Source organism: Excalfactoria chinensis, chromosome 1, assembly GCF_039878825.1.
Source record: "Excalfactoria chinensis isolate bCotChi1 chromosome 1, bCotChi1.hap2, whole genome shotgun sequence".
NCBI classification, from domain to species: Eukaryota; Metazoa; Chordata; class Aves; order Galliformes; family Phasianidae; genus Excalfactoria; species Excalfactoria chinensis.
Window position 1 is genome coordinate 166,208,336 of NC_092825.1, and position 21,971 is coordinate 166,230,306.

The following is a 21,971-nucleotide window of genomic DNA, read 5'->3' on the forward strand; positions in this document are numbered from 1 at the left end:
CCTTCATCTGGGAAGGAAGAGTGCCCTGGAGATTGCTACTAGAGGTAAAGAGGATGCCTGAGGCCCTTCACAATCTGAACATGAAATACAGTTGCGATGTTGAGTCTTAAGAACCGAAATGTGATGAAGTGCATTTGTACTTCAGTGTGTGTGTGTGGTGGGGGGTTAAGGCAGGATATGAAAAGCTTCAATTGCAGTAAGAAAGGTTTTGGGAAGACTGGCAAGGATTTTTAATTGTTTGAATTATTTAGAAAACAGGGAGGAAAGCAGAAGTAGAAACTCAATGATCTGTCACAAATAAAATGATGATGCTGACATATCTCAGCACCTGCACGTCTACTGAAAGCCCAGTAAATGATCTCCTAAGACTACAGCACTTACAAAAATGTACAGCCTGTAGTCTGATAGAAAGCAATACTTCATGTGACCAAAACTTTGCACACATTAATATTGCCTGCAGTGCAATTTAAGCAGCTTTACACATTTCCAAAGCACAATGCTTGGATAGCTTAGATAAATACAAAGAGCCTTTTTGTAGATTGAGGTGAAAAGTCAGGACATTGAACCACAATTGAAGGAAATACAGCATTTTGGCAAAGGAAATGGGAGCAAACTCCATTTCTACTGGAAGGAATCATGTTCCTTTGATGTATGCACACAGCATGGATATGTCATGTATTTTTAAAGCCTTTACCAAAAGGATTCTCAAAAAGTACACAACTCTCAATTTGTCAGCCTTGCTAATATAAAAGGATGATTCAAACTTGCTGGTATTTAAACAAGTTGTTACAGAAAATTTAGGTATTTTACATCTCCTACTTGGGTCACTACCCTGCCCTGCATAAACAACATCCACGAAGAAGCTGCTTCTGCATTTTCAGTTAAACTTGGCCAGAGGAAGAAAACAGCTGGAAATCCTATATGGTAAACATTAAGCAGTCTAAAGAAATAAATAAATCCAGTGTTAAAAGCTGCAACTAGGAAACTCTGCATGACACCGTAAGCTTTATATCTTTAGCTTAAGGTATTACGATGTCAGTAACAAGTGCTGTACTTATACTCTGCTGTTTAGCAGAAAATAATGGCTAGAACCTGGTAGAAACTCTGACTTACTTTACATTTCAAGATTCACTTGGATGTCATTTGGAGTTTCTAAAAAAGGAAAGATTTTCATGACTCTTCTAAGCAGTATATCAATCCCCTTGGATTCACAGGTCTATATAGCACCTTGCTACCACAAAGCAGGAAAGGAGGTCACCAAAGCCTCTATGGAACTACACAGTAAGAGAAAGAATGTCTGTTTGTGAGAGAAATGGGTCACTTCTTCAGAGAAATTGATTTAATGTGTCAGAATTTATTCAGTAAAACCTAAACACCACATATATATATTTTTCCTTATTTAATGGAAGACTTTTTTTAACCATAAAACTGTTTTTACACAAAGCAGGAAGATATGGCTACAATTCATCCAAATACAATATTCTACTCCAAACCGCTATCGTATCCTGTGTAAATATTGACTTGACTGCATACAAAATAGCTGTTTAATAGACTTACACAAAATTAAATTACCTTTCATTAAGCGTAGTCTGTGAGTGCAAAGCACAGCTGTGACTGCTGTGCTCCATGCTACAGGTTTCATCACAGCACAGTGAAGGAATCAAATGAACAGGCCCTAAGATGAAAATTGATGTAATAGTGTTAAATGCATTGAAGTTGTGTGTAAACTTAGCCTCTCTACTCTTTCAAATCTGAGCATTATTTTACTAGTTACACTATAATATGTGGATTAAGGAAAGAGATCTCTTCTTGCAATAAATAGGTTAACTTATTTCTTTAAAACAGAGTTACTTATAAAAGCCAAATCCTTCCTCCTGAAATAACACAGATGCCTGCCATGAAAATCTGAATATCCACTCTTCAAATAAATTTGCTTTTTAATTAGGTACGTAGAAGAGGAAGTACTTCATTCTGACAGTTAGCATATTAGGCATTTAAGCTTGTGTTTAAGTTAAATTATGTGTATGTTAATATCATAAACACATCTGTTCTGACAGCACTTCACAAGATCCCAGTGATTTGAATTGTTTGGGTTTTCAGTGTCCTTTAGAACTGGTATCATGTTCTTACTATCTGCGAAATGCTTCATACCAGTTTAAGACTCCAGGCCAAATGCAGAGCTATTTTTATCAGAAAGAAATGAGATAGATAAGATACTTAATGCTTTTATTTAAGTGAATGGTCATTGGAAAACAAAACAGAAAAGTCATAACCAAATTGCTACTTAGAAATTCTATCTGCTCGTTGAGAAATTAACAATGTTAGCTTCGCAGTGAAAGCAAAACATCACAACTTAAGCGTTAGATAAATGTTAATCAGGAGTTCTTGGTGCTTGTACAACTCCCGTTCCTTACAGTGACTTTTAAATAGACTTAACGTACCACAGGTCTGTGATGTGCTCCTCTGGCACTGGCAGCATGTTCTGTGGTTGTATTCATTTAGCCGTGGTCTATCAAAACAAGACAGTTCAGACCCATTGTAATGAATGTCTTGTGATCTCAGAGACCCTTTTGATAAAAAGAATAAAATACATATTAGTAAATGATGCTTTTTTTCCTTTTCAGAGTCTCTATCTTCACAGAGCCCTTAAATGCCATAATACACAGCATTTCCATACATTTTCCAACCAAAAGATCCACCATGATGATGGGGTTTGACATAATGGAAACCACAGGTTTTGCAACGAGCCCTAGAACAGCTGGTTCAACCACAGCCATTTGCTCTTATTTTGGTGATGATTTGAAAGCATATCATTTTCACTGTTCCATTTTCTCCATGGTTAATGATTCTCGGTGATATCAATCTGAAATTTTCTACATTCAGCTGCTTTGTTTATGTTATCTTAAATAACTTTATATGAATAGCAGACTTCATTTAGTCTGTACCATTGTAGGCCAAGGTGAATGAATCACTAAATTTAACTGAAGTTCAAATTCACTATGCCTGAATTTCTCAAAACTTCTAGGGCCAATGTTAAAATCCTAAAGATGCCCCCAATCCATTAATAAAAAATCTGCTATCCCCACTGGACACATTCATTAAGTCAGCAAGCTAATCTGTATTTCACAATGGCATGTGATGCACAGATCCTCCATGACGGTATGTCTACACCAGTATTGCAGTTCTACAATGGTATCCTAGCTTAGATCTCCAATGCTCCAAATCTATCTCTGCAGCATTTAAGAGAGTACTGTGCATGATTAATGCAAAATTATTTCTGGACATCTGCACAGCATTATCTCAGAAGAAGTAAGTACATCCACACTGGGTTTGCAAGCATATATAGGTTTCTGCTAGCTTTTTCATCTCAATGATGAATTAGCTTAAATGCTGTAGACATAACAATTCTAGGTTTATTTACATACAGACAGATTTGCCAACCAAATACTGATGTATAAATATTACAAAGAAACAGTGATAACTGGAAACTTACAGCTTGGTTTCTTCTCCATAAACTGCCTCTTGCAATAGATAACACAAAGAATAAGAAGAGCCAAGAGCACTGTAGCAAGTGCACTGCATATAACTGCTGCTAGAGCAGTGTCTCGAGGACTGGAAGCAGTTGATGGGATCTTCACGAGGTTTACTTTGGTGGTACCTGAAACGTAATTAAATAATGATTAGGGAAAAATTGTGCCATGTCAGAAATGTACAACCACATGAATGAAATTTGGGGAAACAAGAGGCTCTCAGCACAGAAAAATAAAAAAGGAATGTTCCATCTGCTAATGTATAAGCTTTACATAGACAGATAATCAACAGCTACCTTATTTTAATGTATATATATTTTGCACAATGAGTGATGATGAGATGCACACAAAGGCACTCTGAATGCCCCTGGGAATGGAATCAGATCTTCACCATGAAAAAGAAGACCTCTCAATTTTTAGTGTTGTAAATGATTTTAACCATTTCCTAGGCTATAGTAGAGAAATCTGTCCACTAGAGGGAGTCACAATTACATGAACTTCCTTTCAAAAGATCCTTTTTGAGGATTTGAGATGTCCACAAGTGCTGTCAAAGAGATCATCTTGTTGGTTGCATGTGTCGTCATCAATTTCTAGAATCAAACCAACGATCTCACCAGCACTATTCTGTTTTTAATTCAGCACTAATACAAATAATATCCTTAGTGAAAATTCAACAGACTGACTCCATATCTGCGCTGTTGGAAGGTTTACGCAACATCTCCAGCTTTGACAGACATGACTTTCAAATGGAAAGTGAAAAAAAACCAACAGCTGAAATCATTGAAGATTTCACTGCAATGACAGAAACTACCTTAAGATACAAATGGTCTTTTTAAAGTAAATTCTTTTTTAACAACTTTTTAATCCCGATAGTTCGCCTTTTTCAGTCTACTCTGAAAGCCACAATATTTGGCAGCTTCTTATGAGGAAAGGAACACAAATTTAAGCATTTATCCAACAGTAAACTTAAAAAGAAAAACAAACAAAAAACACACGGTGCATTTTGTTACCTTATAAAAATATGTCAAACTATCTATTTCCCCCAAAAATTATTTTGTTAAAACCTAAAGACCATAATTTCCTAAGAAACAGTCCATAAAGTCATATGTGTCAGGTGTCAGAGTGGTGAAGATCTCCTTGGAGTGTCCCTGCTGGAGCAGGGATTGGGCCCAGTGATGACCAGATATCCTTTTCCACCTTAGATATGCAGTCTAAAAAACAGTACATCTTAAAACTTATTGATAGAGAGGCTAAAATCTTTTACATGACTAAGAAACATATTTTGAAACTGTCCTTCGACTGAAGTTTTATTATTTCCATTATTATATCAAAAGCTTTATTATTTCTACTTCAGATAATAGAACACAATTCCAATCCATGCTTATTGGTCATTTTCCTTCTTAAAAATTATTGCCAGCCCTCCTTTTTTTTTGTTCTACAATTCCAACTGTTGACAGAGTTAAGTCCTATGGCTTCTTTTCCAGACCTTCCTTGGTGTCTAACATTTGTCTAACATTACAGTCTTCCAGAAAGAAAACTTTTTACAGACCTGTGTTTGCTGGGTTTAGTGTGGAAATCATCTTTATCCAGCTACCTGACTGAGTCCTCAGAAGGTTACAGAATAGTCAGGACAAGCATTTAAAAACATGAAAATAAAAAACTGTCAGAACATCTTCAAACATTTCTCATGTCCATCTACCTACATGCTTCAGTCTACCTACCTGAAAGCACCGATCGCTTCTTAGAAATTAACCTTCATAGTTAATAGAAAAAAAAAAAAAAAAAAGTATTGCTATTTCTGAAAGGATAAACAGAACAAATCACTGGACATATGGCTGTGGTACTTTTGACTTTCTTCCTTTGCTCACAGAACAAACCTATTTGCAAAAGGTATCTGCATATGATGCACATTTCTTTAAGTTTCATCAGCAACATCCAAACTGGAAATACGACTTAATTTTAAATTGGGATGGCAAAAAAAAAAAAAAAGATTTATTTGAGTCTGGCTACTTAAGATTTATTTTGCTGATTTTTTTTCTTTTCTTTTCTTGGTTTTTTTTTTTTTTTTTTTTTTTTTTTTTTTTTTTTTTTTTTTTACTTGAGAAAGCAATTTTCAGTTCCTGAGAATGTCTACCACTCGCCTTCACCTTCAAAGAACTTTTTAGAATAGCTGCTGTGAGCGGCCCATTGTACTTTAGCTCTAATTATAATGATAGTGATCTTCCCTGCAGAGACCAACATTTTAGAAGTGGATTGCTATTGTAAAAGCGGCCCGTTGGGCATTGTTGAACTTTGCTTTCAGTGTTACTCAGATATGTCTGCGTTTTCATAAACTCTCACTTTTCAGGCTCACAGACTTTATGGTCCCCTTTTAGCAAAGCAAGGAGGTGCACTTTGAGCCTGTACTTACATCTGTTACATGACTAACATTAAATACGTAATTAAACACTGAACTGGACAGAATACATTAAGAAAGGAGGGAGGTGGTGAGTAATTTTACAATTCTTGAAAGCATGTGCATATTGTGCATTAAAAAAAACAACAAAAAATGTGTTTTATTTGAGAAATAGATTTAATGTTCTGTTTAGTTTCAACATATTCTGAAAATTGTCTTGTGCTAAAAAAGAATAGCCAAGATACCAAGCTGCCTCCTGCATAATTTTGAGGAGTAAGCTAAATTATGTACTCTACCCTTAATTAAGGAATAGTACCTTGTAATGTCAGTGTGTGCAAAGATGTCGTTCTCAAAAGCAAATGAAGTTTTTGGTAAGCCAAGATGGTTAAATAGCAGCAGCTCTGCTACTACTGAACACACAAATCCCAACTGTATCACTATAAAGTCTGCCAGCAAACAGAACAGCTGAATCTTCAGCCAGTCGTACCAGCTAAGCAGAGTCTGGGCAAGATGTAAGGATACTTCCTTTATTATATATTTCATACTCATCTTCTTAGATTTTTTTTTTCCTTAGAACTATGACCAGTTACAGCCTCCACTGAAATCAGTACGCCAGGAAAAAAAATAGTTCTGTGGTAGATTAACCAACTGGAAACAGAACTTGGAGCACTTTACATTCCTTCCATGGGTACAATACCTGCTTGCTGAAGTTGAGGATGATAAAACGTGGAATTTTATGTGTGGGTTTTCTTTAGAAAGTACTATTAACACGTCAAATCAATAGTAACCTAAAGAAGGCTTACTCATTGAGACACAGCTACGCCAAACTCCACTGAAATAGCATTCACATGGATAACATGCTAACAAAGTGCCATCTTTTACAATCAGGACTAAAAATAAAATACAAAAGTAAAATAAAATTTGATTTAATTTTTGGAATATTGATATTTTTTAATCAAGAAAGAAGAAAGGAGCATTTGCCTATTATAAAAAGCATTTGTTCACGACGTTTACACGTTCAGATTGATTCAAGTTGGTGTATCAATCTCAGTTTGACAAGAATTAAGTGCTCAGACATACCCTCAAGTTACAACAACTTAACAAGCTATTGCCTGTCAGTGGAACTGCAGCAGCTATCCGTATGACTGCTCTTGGCCCATGGAAACACAAAGTAGTGTGATGTGACACTCCTACATTCTGGAAAAATGTCTGAATGATATTTCTGTTCATGTAAAAAGAAAAAAGGAATGAATTTACCTAGTATAACACCCAGCTGCCCAACAAGAAAATAATGCATTATGTATAAACATATGAATGTAGGCAGTACAGGTATTACATGTATTGTTTGTATATATACATAAAATCCATCTGTAGTATATATCGCTGTGCATTAACATCAATGGAAAGTAAGATGTCCTGAGTGTATGCTTGAGTCTTCACAAGAGAGGATATCGCCTCCCTTCTCCAGATCTTTCATGTAAGAGGAAAGGACCTTTATTAAACAGTACTGCTGCAGACCATGGTAAACACTGGAGAGAGAGAATCTCCTGACAACTGTAAAAGGATGGCCATTTGCGTGCATGGCCTACACCCCAAAGTACCTTGTGTCAAGCCACATCTTTCTAATGTACAGCAACTGCTGACATGAAAGCCTTTAGTTTCCAAGTTTGTGCCCTACAATTTTTTTTGTTTGTTTCATTTTGCTGTTCTTATTTCCTTTAATAAACATACCAAGCAGCGTTAGGGGGGAAAATGACTGTTCAAGTGTTTATCCTTTGTTTGGAAATCCTGAAAAATGTGTTCATAAATTTAAATATTGAAACTAGATGTATTTGTTTCCAAGCTCATTTCTGTTGCACTGGGTATTTTACAGAACTCCACTTGACTAAAATGGCAGAAAATTACACTCTGTATGTGAATTCAAAATACAGTATTGGATATACTTTGCTTTGTCTATAAGGCACAGTCGAATTCTAAGACAGGTTTTTATTTTAGTAATTAAGAGGTGTTAATTTTTGGTCCTACTGTGGTAATCCAAATAGAAATGATACATAGGCACACAAGGAACCTTGTTTTGTACATAAATTTTCACATAGAGAAACAGGTTGCCCAAGGAGGTTGTGGATGCCCCATCCCTGGAGGCATTCAAGGCCAGGCTGGATGTGGCTCAGGGCAGCCTGGTCTGGTGGTTGGTGACCCTGCACATAGCAGGGCGGTTGAAACTGGATGATCATTGCGGTCCTTTTCAACCCAGGCCATTCTATGATTCTATGATTCTATGATAAAATTTTCAACTTTGAGAACTGTTGGCCATTCAGAATAGACTATGTGAGAATAAACTCTCAAGTAACCTGGAAAAAAAATCTGGCTTTTGCTTCTGGCAGCTTTGCATCCTCGGCAGCTGAAGATATCTAATATCTATTTTGCTATGAATTCCATTTCTTTTTCACTTTTCACAAGTGTTCCCATGTATTAAATCAGTAACAGAATAATGTTGGTGTCAGAACACATAAGTTTGTCAAGCACAGTAGAAAACTTTTCTACTTCACTTCTAATGTGCCCAATTAATCCAATTTTTTCCAGAGATATTCTGGGAACAAGAACACAGTATTTTAGAATTATCTCCTGTTCAAATCTAGCTACATTAAGCCAGCGCCTATGCTAATCTTTGTTTTTCATCATAGAAATCTAAAGTGATTAATAACAACCATTTTAAAAAACTTCCTTCTCCTGTCACAATGGAAAACAAGGGAGTTTTGCTGCTTTTGGGTAACTTCTTAATGTCTCTAATGTACCTGAAATGAGCCAACAGTGAACTTCAAAAAATCTGTTTGAATTCCATGTTATCATAAATTTTGACATTTGAGAGCAAACAGAAGATAAGCCACTCCACCGAAATCACAGTAATGACAACTGAAGCAGAGCTCATAGTTTGTAGGCACATCAAAACCTGATAAATTATATTTGCTATATAAGAAAACATCCTGCTCACAAATTCCACTTGCAGTGGTGTGAGTACCATTGATCACATGACCAAGTATGCAAAACATAGGATGGAAGCTTTCTCTTTCTGTGGAATAATCAAATTTTCTTCTATTCTATATATATTCCTATATTCTTAGATTACAGGCTATGCGCTTTCTCACAAAATCCTGCTGCTAAAATACTTACTTAATCCTAAGAAAATATGAGCAGATGGTGACAATGCTGTGAATGTAAATGTAAAGTCATTTCAGAGTGTCAGAATGGGACGGACTTCCTCTTGAAACATACCATTCTTTTCTCACTCATTCAAAAAGTTGAGAGAACTGGCTCTCAGTTCCAAAATGCTTATGAAAGTCATTGTCCACATAAGCAGACCAAGATTATGTGCTGTCTATGCTGTCTACAGAAACAGTATTTTCAAATGGGCAACTATTGTCATTACATGATTCCTGAAACAGGAGACAAAGACTAGTTAAATGACAATTGCATGCATGTTTGTATGTAGTAACAATGAACGTATAAGAAGTAGAAGACACAAGTGCCAACATTTTCAGATAACCTTATTTAATCTAAAAAGTGAAAGCATATATAAAATAGGCACTAAAGTATTCTAACATTCATTTTCAAGAGTGACAAAGAACATGATTTAGCACAGGCCTTAAATATATAAAATTAAACCTTGGATTCTGTAATTTTTAAATCTAAAGTTCCAGTCTGAGAGTCTGGAGCTCTGGATTAGACCACACACATCTCACACAGTATGAAGAAAAAGTTAAACAGAGAATAGATTCTGAAATGGCCATCACACTAAGTAACGTGGTGCCTAATGTCACCAAGCTTAGCCTACAAGTAAGGAAATCCAGAGAAGGATTAGCGACTTTTATCTTCTTAGTGGCAGAGAAAGGTTTCCATCATAGAATCACCAAGGTTGGAAAAGACCTCCAAGATCATCTAGACCAACCATCCTCCTGCCATCAGTATTTCTCCACTAAACCACGTCCCCCAGTACAACACCTAAATGTTTCTTGAATACCTCCAGGGATGAATACTCAATTGCCTCCCTGGGCAGCCTGTTCCACTGCTTGACCATTCTTTCAGCCCATTCTTTCTCATCCTACCACTAGGTAAGTACACCTCACTACAACCTCCTTCAGGTTGTTGTAGAGAGTGACAAGGTCTGCCCTGAGACTCTTCTACAGACAGAACAATCCCAGTTGCTCAGCTGCTCCTCTTAAGAATTGTGCTCCAGGGCCTTGATGCCTTTCTTGTACTGAGAGGCTGTGTAGAGTGGAACCATCACCTCCCTGCTCCTTCTGACAATATAATTTCCGACACCATCCATGACGCCATTGTCTTCCTTGGCCACCTGGGCACATGGATGGCTCACGTTCAGCCAAGCATCAACAAACAGCCCCAGATCCATTTCTTCCATAGAGTCTTCAAGCCACTCTGCCCCAAACCTGTCGTGTTGCATGGGGTTGTTGTGGCCAAAGTGCAGGAACCAGCACTTGGTCTTGCTGAACTTCATCCCACTGGTCTCAGCCCAGTGATCCAGACTCTACAGATCTGAAGGGCCTTTCTACCCCCAGGAAGATCCTCCCAGGATGGCATAATCTGCAAACTTACTGAGGGTGCACTCAGTGCCCTTGTTCAGGTCATCAGTACAGATATGGGCCCAGCCCTCTACCAGCTCTTTGCCCAGCAAAGAGTGTATCTGTCCGAGACATGGGCTGCCAGCTTCTTCAGGAAAATATTCTTTTAAAACTGTTGAAAATAAAGATCTGTGATTTTATTTTAGAATAAAACTAAGAGGATGGGGAAAAGTCAAACAAGGCTTGTAACCTTTTTCAGATGCAGTTTCTGGAAGAGGAAGTAATGGTGCAGTTTCTCCTTTCAAGTAAAAGCTTAAGAGCCCTTTTTTGAGACACACAGGATTGAAGTTCACTTCCATCCTCTGCAGCCTCCACAGAGTACATTTCAGAAACTAAGTTATACATTGTTGTGAGTAAAACTTTTTTTCATCTCTCCAACTGAATTTGGTCAGTTGTAAAATTTCAGGAGACGTAGTAAGCACCTCTCTTAGGGTAGCCAACAGACACGAGAAATGTATTTGTGGAATGTAAGAAAGCTAAGTAAACCATAATCAGGTTAGCGAACCACTTATGTTTATCCTGTTTGTAATTACATTAGAGTATCAGTAGTTTAGAATAATTGATCGAGGCAAGGCAACTAAATCTGATTTTTCATTTTTATTCTTTGAAAAACACCACTACCAGCTATTTCCATGTATTGGTGGGAAAAATATGTTTTTACTGTGGAAAACTGAGTGTTTAAATAATTAAGACTGTTTCATAACCCTTGTACACAACTGGGATGAATTAGGATTCTGAATTACGGTGGAAGTTAAGAGCTGCAGGACCAACACTGTTGGTATTTTCTAACTTTTTTCTGTGATCAATCTTGCAACCTTCAGATTAAAAAAAAATCAGCGTATGTGATGTGAAAGACATGGCATTAAATATAATTTTTTGTAATTTCATAACATAAACCCTAAACACCCTTAGAAGCTGGACGTTCATCACCGTCTTCTTTTAATGCTGCATTTATCAAAGTAAATTTCATTGTTTACTGCAGTGAAAGTTACCTATTGTGCAACATTATGCACGCACATGAATACAACAGTACAGATGAAAAAGATGTAGCTTTGAAGTCTGAAATAATAATAGCTTATATAAAGCAGTTTTAATTTACCACTTAAAGCTTTGAGGATAAAGCAAAGCGATACAGAACAAAAGGCTGCTGTGTATAAGCTCCTAACTTTGCTATTTTACGTAATCTGAGATACAACTTCTCCTTTCTTTAATAGAATTCAGAAGGAATTAGTCAAAGAATATAGAAGATACACTGAAAGATTATCTTCTTTGAAAGGTCAACCTCTATTGGATTCATCTGATCAAAGCAAACATCTGTACCTCTGTGGGTCACCTGAGAGCTCTCTGCAGTTTGGTGATGATAGCAAAGTTTATTAGGAAGGAATGAAAAAAAGTTTTAATCTAAAAAACTCTATTTTCCTCCTTAAAAAGAAAAAAAAAAATAAATAGAGGGGTAAGAGGGACATCAAGTATAAGGAGCTGGACAATGTTTATTTCATCTAACCTGACACCGGCAACTCACTGAAATAAACTCTAACTTGGGAAGCGTAAAGACAAAGTCAGAGCTACTCTCTTCAGTGTCTCTTCATAAAACACAGCTAGAAATAGAAATCTCCAGATAAGTGATTTTGTTGGTTTTTTATTTATTTATTTATTTTTTTCTGAAAGAACTTTGTGGGATCACAGGCTTGAAAGACTACTTCACGTTAGTTATAGAAGCTTAATTTATCTTGCTTTCCTAAACTCTTGAGGTACTTAACTCTTTCCATTGATTATCAGTGAAAGACAGGGCTGACAAGTTCAGTGTTAAGCTTGAACATTTGTATGCCTAAATGAGGGTGCACAAATTCCATCCTAAACCTCCACAAACACAGAAGGTAAGTAAAAATATATGTACATTCAATAGCATGCACATATAATTTAAGTTCATACATGTATACTTATATTATGTAAAGACACGCATGCACACAAACTACTAGACTTGAATGAAACATCATTAATACTGGTGGATGCAACCTTTTATTTAAAAAAAGAGATTATCTTTTCCAGAAATAGGCACGGTCTGTATCTCAGAAAAAGGCACAAGTCACTGCCCAAAATAACATGTAGGATTGACTCTGTGATCTTTATAAAAGAGCTGGTTGGCAGGGCACTACTTCAGCAGAAGTGAATTAGAAAGAGTGAGACTTGTGCAAGGCCTATCACTAGAATGATTAAAGGGAAGTAGGGAAATGCTGGAATCATAACAGTGATACAGTGGCAATGCTAGGTCTTTCCAACTCATCAGATGTTACTTTATAATGAATCATCATTGATAAGGTCCTTAGTGCACCACTCTTATTCTAAGGCTACTGCATCTTACTCTATTTCCAATACATTCTAGTCCTCCAAACCGCTGATTTCTTCTGGATACTTTAGTGCTGTTACACTTCCTGATGATTTTCTTGATAGGTGGTTGGCAAATATTGAAAGTTGCAGCCTACATGGATTCCCTGCTCTCTCTTCTTTTTTTTTTTTTTTTTTTTTTTTTTTTCCATTTCTTTTTATTATTGTTTTACTTTCATTTCTTTTTTAATATAGGAAGAACACAGCCCATATATTTTTGAGCCAAGTAATGTAGCCAATAGTGTCTACCAGCACAAAGTAGGATACGAATAAAAATATCACAACGCACTATCAAGCATTTCTTTAGGAATATTTTATGTTCATGTCAGTCACAGTTTTGAGGCTTTGTAGCAATCAGCATGTTTTTATATAGAAGGTACCAAAACTCAATGCTGTTGGATTAGTATTAATGCAAGCATTTCCAGAATTAGCTGGGTCATTTTTTGAGAGAAAATGAAACTAATATTTTCAGTTAGAATATAGCTTAAAAGCACAATATTAAATAAATATATTTAAAGTAATCTTATACTTCTGTAATTAAAATATGACAAAAAATCCAACAGAAAGTTACTGGAAAGGTGTGATTGTTTTCAAACTATTTTCAAACACACAAAAAAGCAAAACTTAACATATATATATATTTTTTTTTCACTTTTTCCACAATGCATGCAATACTGCAAAAAAAATCTGACCAACAAAAATGGCCAAGATGAATCAGAACTCTGTAAATTCACTCTATGCAATGAACAGACAATCACATTCAGCTATTGCGAGACTGGACTAAAAGACTAGCCACATTGTACACACATTAAACAAAAAAGAAATAGTACTTATTCAGTGCAGGTCAACGATTAGCCTCTTCTCTGTAACTCAGGAATTTCAAGTTCACTTTAATCTAGAGTAATTGAGCTAACCAGCTCTTACATTAAAAAGTAATGATTAAGTTAAATTTCTTGCAGACATTCTGTACCTAAAACAAACATTCAGTATGCCTCTGGCAAAGAAGGATACTAATTATAGGATTGACTCATGAGATGAAAGGTTGCACAAGTTACTACTAGAAACAAAAGTATGGTAAACTGGTTTGAAAAAACATATTGAAATTCTCATACTCTGCTGTTAAGATGAGAATTTTGTTTTGTAACTGTACTTAACATTGTCAAGAAACAAAACTAAATATGATTACAAACTGCTTGTTATTTTATTTGAATAAGCTAGAAGTGAATACTACAACTATAAAGGTCTTCATCCTATACACTAAATATAGGCTTTTTAACCTAGGAAAGAAATGAGATCTCTACAACAAATTTTTACTTTACAGAAACATGCAGAACTAAGTACTTTGGTCACTCTCAATTTTCTTTTGTTATTATGCACTTAAAATGCATATTTTAAGGATTCACTGTATTATCAGGCAATGAATCTCTAACTTCACTCTTCACCAGTAATACTTCAGTCCCTGATTTAAAAAGAACCATGAAAGAAGCTCGTCAAGGCTCCAGACATCTGTGGGGAGGGACACACAAGTTCAAAAGAAGTTTTGTGTTTCAAAATGAAACTTCCACTGGGATTAACAGATAGAGTTACCATCTGTGAGTTAGAACAAAGATAGGAAAATCTGAGATTCTGCTCTGCATGTTAACATATATTGATTCAATATAACTATAATGCCAGATGAGCAGCACATATGTAAGTTTTTATTAACACTTACATGAGTTTGTGATGTGAATTAACAAAGTAATAGAACGTAATTATTTTAAAATGTCACCTTGTGATTTTAATCTCAAGTTATATATTTTTCATCATACAGTAAGAAATGAGGCATTGTCAAACAGAGTACATTGGAACTCTGCATTCTTAAGTACATTAATACATGCTTTAGTAGATAACATTGGATTATATTTGATTAGTGAAATTCTTATGCTAAAACTACAAAGGCAGCAATCCAGCTTGGTCAAATACCACTTTAACTTGACAGCATCCTCTTAAAACATTACAGAATTATGATCATATTTTATAAATTGCATTTTCAGAGATTATGAAGAAACAGTTTAGCAAAACAACATTCCACTCCTAAATTATTCTCTGATTTCCATTTGTATAATGAAAGCCATTCATATCACATCTAATCATTCTGGAAATCATTTAATAACTATGTTACTAATAGCTTCCAAAGTAGGTACTGCTGATAGTAACCTAGAAGAGATTATATACAGACTTTTTTATTTAAGAATATTTCAGTCTTTGTTGTCCAGGTTTCCACATTTCCTTCCACAACTGTAACAAACAGGTATTTCTCAAGATGCTCGGAAATTGTTTTTAAAAATGTTATTTTCCTCTCAATAGAATTTCTGCTATTAAAAAATATAGCAGAAGCTTATGTTACAGTCCTCTCAGTGAGGGCTCCCTCTTCACTAGTAGGTCATCCATTGGAATAAAAACAAAAAATTCCTTCTCTAAGGCCTCTGTTGCCCTGTCAGGATGGACAGATATTGGCCATTGGGGTTAAGAGTTTTTAAAAGGTATAATAAATGATAAAGCTACTGTGTAAACTGTGTTCAATTAGAAGAACAGACTGAAGAAGATAATTCTAACATTATGTTTCTTGCGAAATGGCATCTTTAAAATATGATGTGTGCGATACTACTTGACTCTACAAATCTGAAATGATATTTTAGCAGCCAGGAATAAAACCCTACAGCTGTCACATTTCAGTATGCTTCAAATAGTTAATTATTAAAAGCAATTAAAGAAATTTTCTGTTCTCAGAAACATTATCTTAAATACACAGCGGACAATCTTGTATCCAGTGTTTGCAGAAAGTGTTCAGGTTCATCCATATTACGATTATGAACTGTATTTCTTTAATTGGGATAAAGAATCAAATTCAATTAAAAATATGTATTTGGAATGAAGATAAATGGTGAATAGAAATGAGGGAAACTTCTATTTCTGCCCAGATATCTTTCTACTATCTGTAATATCTATTTAATAATAAGCAGCTACATAACAGAATGCTTCTATAGACACAGGCACAGAAAATAAATTTATTAACAATATGTGTTAGAAAAAAACAGATTAGGATTGCATGAGGGAGAGGAGAGGAGAGGAAAGGAGAGGAGAGGAGAGGAAAGGAGAGGAGAGGAGAGGAGAGGAGAGGAGAGGAGAGGAGAGGAGAGGAGAGGAGAGGAGAGGAGAGGAGAGGAGAGGAGAGGAGAGGAGAGGAGAGGAGAGGAGAGGAGAGGAGAGGAGAGGAGAGGAGAGGAGAGGAGAGGAGAGGAGAGGAGAGGAGAGGAGAGGAGAGGAGAGGAGAGGAGAGGAGATAAAAAAAAAACAAACCCAACACATTATGTAAACCAGGCAAGGGGAGTTTGGGAAAGTGATAAAGCCATGTAATGAATCTACATTTTTCATTCTGTTAAGTAATGTTTCAGAATGATTAAAACTGATTTTAGCAGTAAAGCCCCTTTTTCTAAAGAAAGGAAGAATCTTCCTCTTCTTTGTTTGCAACTCTCTTTTTCAGGAGGAAAACCCAGCAGGCAAATTGACTTTGAAATAGGAAAATTAGCTGTTTGGTTGTGTGTGAATCTTTCCCCAGTGGGTCAGAACCTCTGCAAATATCAGTGCCTAGAAAATGGATGGATTTAGGCTTTCTAGGTTAACTTGTTACTTGTTTTGATCTACAACGAGTGAAAGAAACAACACTGCAATAAAAATTTGTAAGACACAAATAGCAATTCTCATCTTTCTGAAACACCTAGTAAAATTCCTTTCAGACTTGCCGAAGATAAGTCACTCTACCATCAGGTCACATATGGAAAATATCAGAAAGACTTATTGCTTTTTTTTTTTTTTTTTTTTTTTTTTTTTTTTTTTTTTTTTAATGTACAATTCAGTTGTAAGATAATGGAAAGCTAATGGCTTTGTAATAAAACAGTACTGATATTTATAAGCGAGTGATCCTATTACTTCTACTTAAAATAGCTGTCAGTTCTTATAACTTCTGTAAAAGGTTTACGCAGTGTTCCAGCTGCTTTCTGTCACAGTGTCCAACATGGATGAGAATTTCCCCCTGTACTCAGCCCTGGTGAAGCTATATCTCAAGTACTGTGTTCAGTTTTGGGCTCCTCACTACAAGAAAGACACTGAGGCCCTGGAACATGTACAGAGAAGGGCAACAAAACTTGTGAGGGGTCTGAAGCGCAAGTCTTATGAGGAATGGCTGAGGGAGCTGGGATTGTTTAGCCTAGAGGAGAGAAGGCTCAACTTTCTGAAGGGAGGCTGTGATGAGGAGGGGTTTCGCCTCTTCTGCCAGGCAACAAACAGGACCCAAGGAAATGGCTATAGTTGTATCAGAGGAAGTTTAAATCAGACATAAGGAAAACCTTTTTCTCTCAAAGAGTGGTCAGGCACTGGAATGGCTGCCCAGGGAGGTGGTGGAGTCGCCATCCCTGGCAGTGTTCAAGAGGTGTCTAGATGAGGAGCTACGAGATATGGTTTAGTGGTTAACTGTAGCTATGGTAATAGGAGGATGGCTGGATTGGATGATCTTGTAGGTCCTTTCCAACCTTATCATTCTATGATTCTGTGATTCAAAGATTATGAGGTTATGAGATGCTAAGGTGTGATACCAAATTAGAAAGATACTGAAATAAGATGGACATACACGTAGAAAAAGAACCTAATAATCAAGATTGGTTTCACTTGTTATATATTTTCAGCTGCTAATTGTTTTTCATGCACAATATAATGCCAGCCCCCAAAGGCAGCTCTGTATTAGAGAAATATTGTTTGTTTTATTAAGTAACAAAAGTTAAAGAAAAAGTAATGGGTGGAAAACACAGCTTTCAATTCACAAATTTATGTAAATGGAAAAAGAGAATATTAAGAGAAACTTAAATTCAGTGAGGAATGAAGGAGAATTAATGTGGAACTGAATAACACACCAAAACTGCTCTCAAGTTTAATGATAAATACAGCACTTTAGGGGAAAAAAAAAAAAAAAAAAAGAACAACCAAAATAGAATTCCAGCAAAGTTTAGAGAATGATTTTTTATTTTTTTTTTCACTCTCTTTTTTCACTGAAATATTTTGGAGAACACATACATAGCCAGCAAACTCTCAGCCAACTCTATTGCATTTTATCAAGTATTCTATCACCATCCTGCAGACTGAAATTTCTAGCTTTTTATCTTCTGTGCTAAGCTATTCTGAAGTACAGTCCTTTTACATCCCAAATATCTATTACATTCACAGAATCACAAAATCATAGAATGGCCTAGGTTGAAAATGACCACAGTGATTACTGAGTTTCAACCCCCAGCTATGTGCAGGGTCACCAACCACCACACCAGGCTGTCAAGAGCCACATCCAGCCTGGCCTTGAATGCCTCCAGGGATGGGGCATCTACAACCTCCTTGGGCAACCTGTTTCAGCCTCTGTGTGAAAAACTTCCTTATAATGTCTAACCTAAACCTCCCCTGCCTGTCCTACATTCTCCCTTGTCCTACCACTATCACCATCCCCCCATAAACAGTCACTCCCTTTCCTGTTTATACACTCCCTTCAAGTACTGGAAGGCCACAATGAGGTATCCCCAGAGTCTTCTCTTCTCTAAGCTAAACAAGCCCAGTTCCCTCAACCTTTCCTCAGAGAATGGGTGCTCCAGCCCTCTGATCATCTTAGTGGCCCTCCTCTGGACTCGTTCCAAGAGCTCCATGTCATTTTAGTATTGGGGGCCCCAAGCCTGGATGCAGTACTGCAGATGGGGCCTCACAAGAGCTATGTAGAGGGGGACAATCACCTCCCTCTTCCTGCTGGCCACCCCTTTTTTAAAGCAGCCCAGAAAACAGTTGGCCTTCTGGACTGCAAGCACACACTGCTGGCTCATGTCGAGCTTCTCGTCCACTAGGACCCCCAAGTCCTTCTCTGCAGGACTCCTCTCAAGGAGATCTTTCACCCCCCATTTGTATAAATACCTGGGATTGCCCCAGCCCAAGTGCAGCACCCTGCTCTTGGCCTTATTGAACCTCATCAGACTCTCATGGGCCCACTTCTCCAGCCAGTCCAGGTCTGTATGGATGGCTTTCCTTCCTTCCAATGTATCGACTGCACAGCTCAGCTTGATGTCATCAGCAAACTTGCTGAGGGTGCACTCAATGCCACTGTCTGCATAACTGATGAAGATGTTGAACAGCACTGGTCCCAAGAGGGACACCGCTTGGCCTGCACCCTGACACAGAACATTAAAGAAGACTGGAGACAGTCTGCGCTGTAATGATCATGGCCTGGTTGAGTACATGACCTTGAGGAACATAGGCCAGGCAACAGAAGAGTAAGGACCTTGAACTTCAGGATAGTGAACTTCTAGCTATTTAAGGAATTACTGCATGAGATCCCCTGAGAAACTGTCCTTAGGGACAAAGGAATGGAACAGAGCTGGCAGCAATTTAAGGATGTCTTTCTGATAGCACAAGAGCTCTCCATTTCCCAGCATAAGAAACTGAGTAGAGGAGGCAGAAAACTGGCATGGCTGAACAAGGACCTTCTGGTCAAACTGAATGATAAGAAGGAAAAGTACAGGCGGTGAAAGCAAGGATGAGTGGCCTGGAAAAAAAGAGACAGCCAAAAGAGAGTGTATCCCCTCTGAAACAAGAAGTGAGAACTGGCTTCAACAGACATGGAGAAGGCTGAAGTGATCAACATGTTCTCTGCCTCACTGAGGGTGTGTGGGAGGTGACTGTCCCCCTTGGCTCCATTTCTGCAAGGCTCCATCTGCTTCCAGGTATGAGGCCTCCAGCATCAGAAAAATGCAGATCTGTTGGAGTGGACTGAAAGGAGAGCCACAAACACAGAGTGCTGGAGCATTTCTCATAAAGAAAGGGGAGACGATATTGAAACCTTTCAGTTCTTCAGGGAAGCCAATAAGCAGGAGGGAGTCTGACTTTTTACATAGGTAGATAGTGAAAGGACAAGGAGGTATGGCTTTAAACTGAAAAGGGGGAAATTTAGGTGAGATGTTAGGAAGACATCCTTACTCAGAGATACCTCATCCCTGGAGGCACTCAAGGACAGGTTGGATGGGGCCCTGGGCAGCTTGATCTGGTGGTTATAACCCTGCGTACAAAAGGAGGGTTATAACTATGTAAGTTCCTATGAAGCAACTATTTATTTCCATGGAAAGACACAAATAGCAAAATAACACTATTTGACAGAGCAAATTCTGAGCTACAAAACACTGTTTTCAACAGGGTCACCACCATTAGCTAGCCATTTTTGCCAGCCACAAAGAAGAGCCTGCATGACATGCTTATAAAAACATGCATGGCCCTATGGAATGTGGCATTCACATTGCTGTCACTGCAGCTGAAAAGCACCACCCACAACCTCACTGTGCTCACATTCACTTCTGGGTCTCCATAAATATTCTGCGAGCATCAATGAATGACCATGGATGGAATTTATTCTACGTAGAAGAATTTAATTCCACACCTTTGCTTCATATGTACTTCCATGTCAGATGCCATTCTGTCAGATGGCCTGTTCTGCTGCCATTTGTCACATGGAAACAGCATGTAAAGAAATACTGGTGGGAAGGTTCTGCCTCTACTGCCATACCACCAACATCTGCTTCTGAAACCGTGAGCCAACATAATAAAACAGGAGGCAGTACTTTCAGAGCAGTGCTCATAGATGATCTTCAAGATGCCTTCCAACATAAGCCATTATATGACACCATGAAATCGCTGTTATATTTGAATAAGCTGTCATTGAAATGAATATAAAATGTGGCTCATGACATAAACATGTTTACATCTTTTTGTCAGGTTGTTTCAAATGCACATGATGTTACCATCAAACTGTAGATATTTCCCTGCTGTGATTTATTCAACAAAACATTACTGCCTCATTGATGCAAATGATGCATTTACTTCCTGTAATATGTAGAGACCAGTTTCCCAAGCTCCACATGGAATAGTATCCTACCCCTGCTCTCTAATCTTCCCAATGCTCCTTGTTTTATGCCATGAAGAAGAAAGCAGAAGAAATCATGATGTCAATCTTACTTGGGTAGAACATACTATGCTTTTTTGTTGTTGTTTTAACACTAGACTATAAGGGGTGCTACTGTGATGCTGGCTTTGCTATAAATCACTTCTAGAGTCTGAACTTTAACTTCATCTCCTGAGTTATTCCAGTTTGTTTGTACAACCAAATTATATAATGCATTTGCACACAGCTGGAGTAGGCCACTGACTGTAGATTGGCCCAGAACAGAACAGAAACATGAAAGCAGTAGGAACCAGTTTTTGCAGAGTTAAAAAAAAATTTTACAGGTTCTTGTACTCACTAGAAGGCTTATTGTGAGGCTAGAGAAGTCAGGTGATATTCAGACACGGTTCTATATTTTGAATTGAACAATACAACAGGAAACACTTCTAGGAATAGCTGACATAACCAAGCTGATCAAAACTGAAGCAATACAATTATTTCATCTGCTATTGTCATGTGGCCAAAAGACAAGTAAGGTTTATTACATTTTTTGCTTATTTGCTGATACAGCCTAGAAGAAAACACTGTACTTGCTCAAAGAAAGCAATGAGATCTTTGAAAAATCTTCTGCTCCTTCCCCCAGCCCTTTTGAATAAATGCTTCGGTATTAACAAACTCATCAGATTACAAAATAACCTTAATAAAGAAGTTGTTTTTAATACCATGGTGGGATCCACAATCTAGCTTACTGAATAGTTTCATAAACAGTTTCAGAGCAGTCACTAGGTTAGCACAGCACTGGTCTAGACAGTCAGAAGGAAGAATTCTACAAGCCTGAATTGCTGCTGAGAGAAAAAAATAATCCATCATCGAACCTGGACATCACTCTTTGCTGAACAGACCAGTTTGGGACAAGCTATGCTATCTTCCATTTCAGAAATTATATCTATGATTGACTGGCTTTTCACTCTAGCTCCTAGTTCATATTATTCCTTTTCTGTCATTCAATAGAAACTTAATATCTACAGCTG

The 21,971-nt window shown here is 37.2% G+C and overlaps 1 protein-coding gene across 3 annotated transcripts in view; it reads right to left on the reverse strand.

Annotated features, from left to right (window-relative positions):
* TNFRSF19 (TNF receptor superfamily member 19) overlaps positions 1 to 21,971 on the reverse strand; it is a 55,105-nt gene that overhangs the window by 4,713 nt on the left and 28,421 nt on the right. For 2 of the 3 annotated variants that reach the window (XM_072336963.1, XM_072336953.1), the window contains exons 6-8: positions 3,494 to 3,658; positions 2,442 to 2,567; positions 1,573 to 1,675 (exon numbers count right to left, since the gene is read on the reverse strand). In XM_072336963.1, coding sequence (XP_072193064.1) covers positions 1,573 to 1,675; positions 2,442 to 2,567; positions 3,494 to 3,658 — 394 coding nt within the window. The remainder of the gene's footprint in view (positions 1 to 1,572; positions 1,676 to 2,441; positions 2,568 to 3,493; positions 3,659 to 21,971) is intronic. The other variant, XM_072336972.1, reaches the window with a different exon arrangement.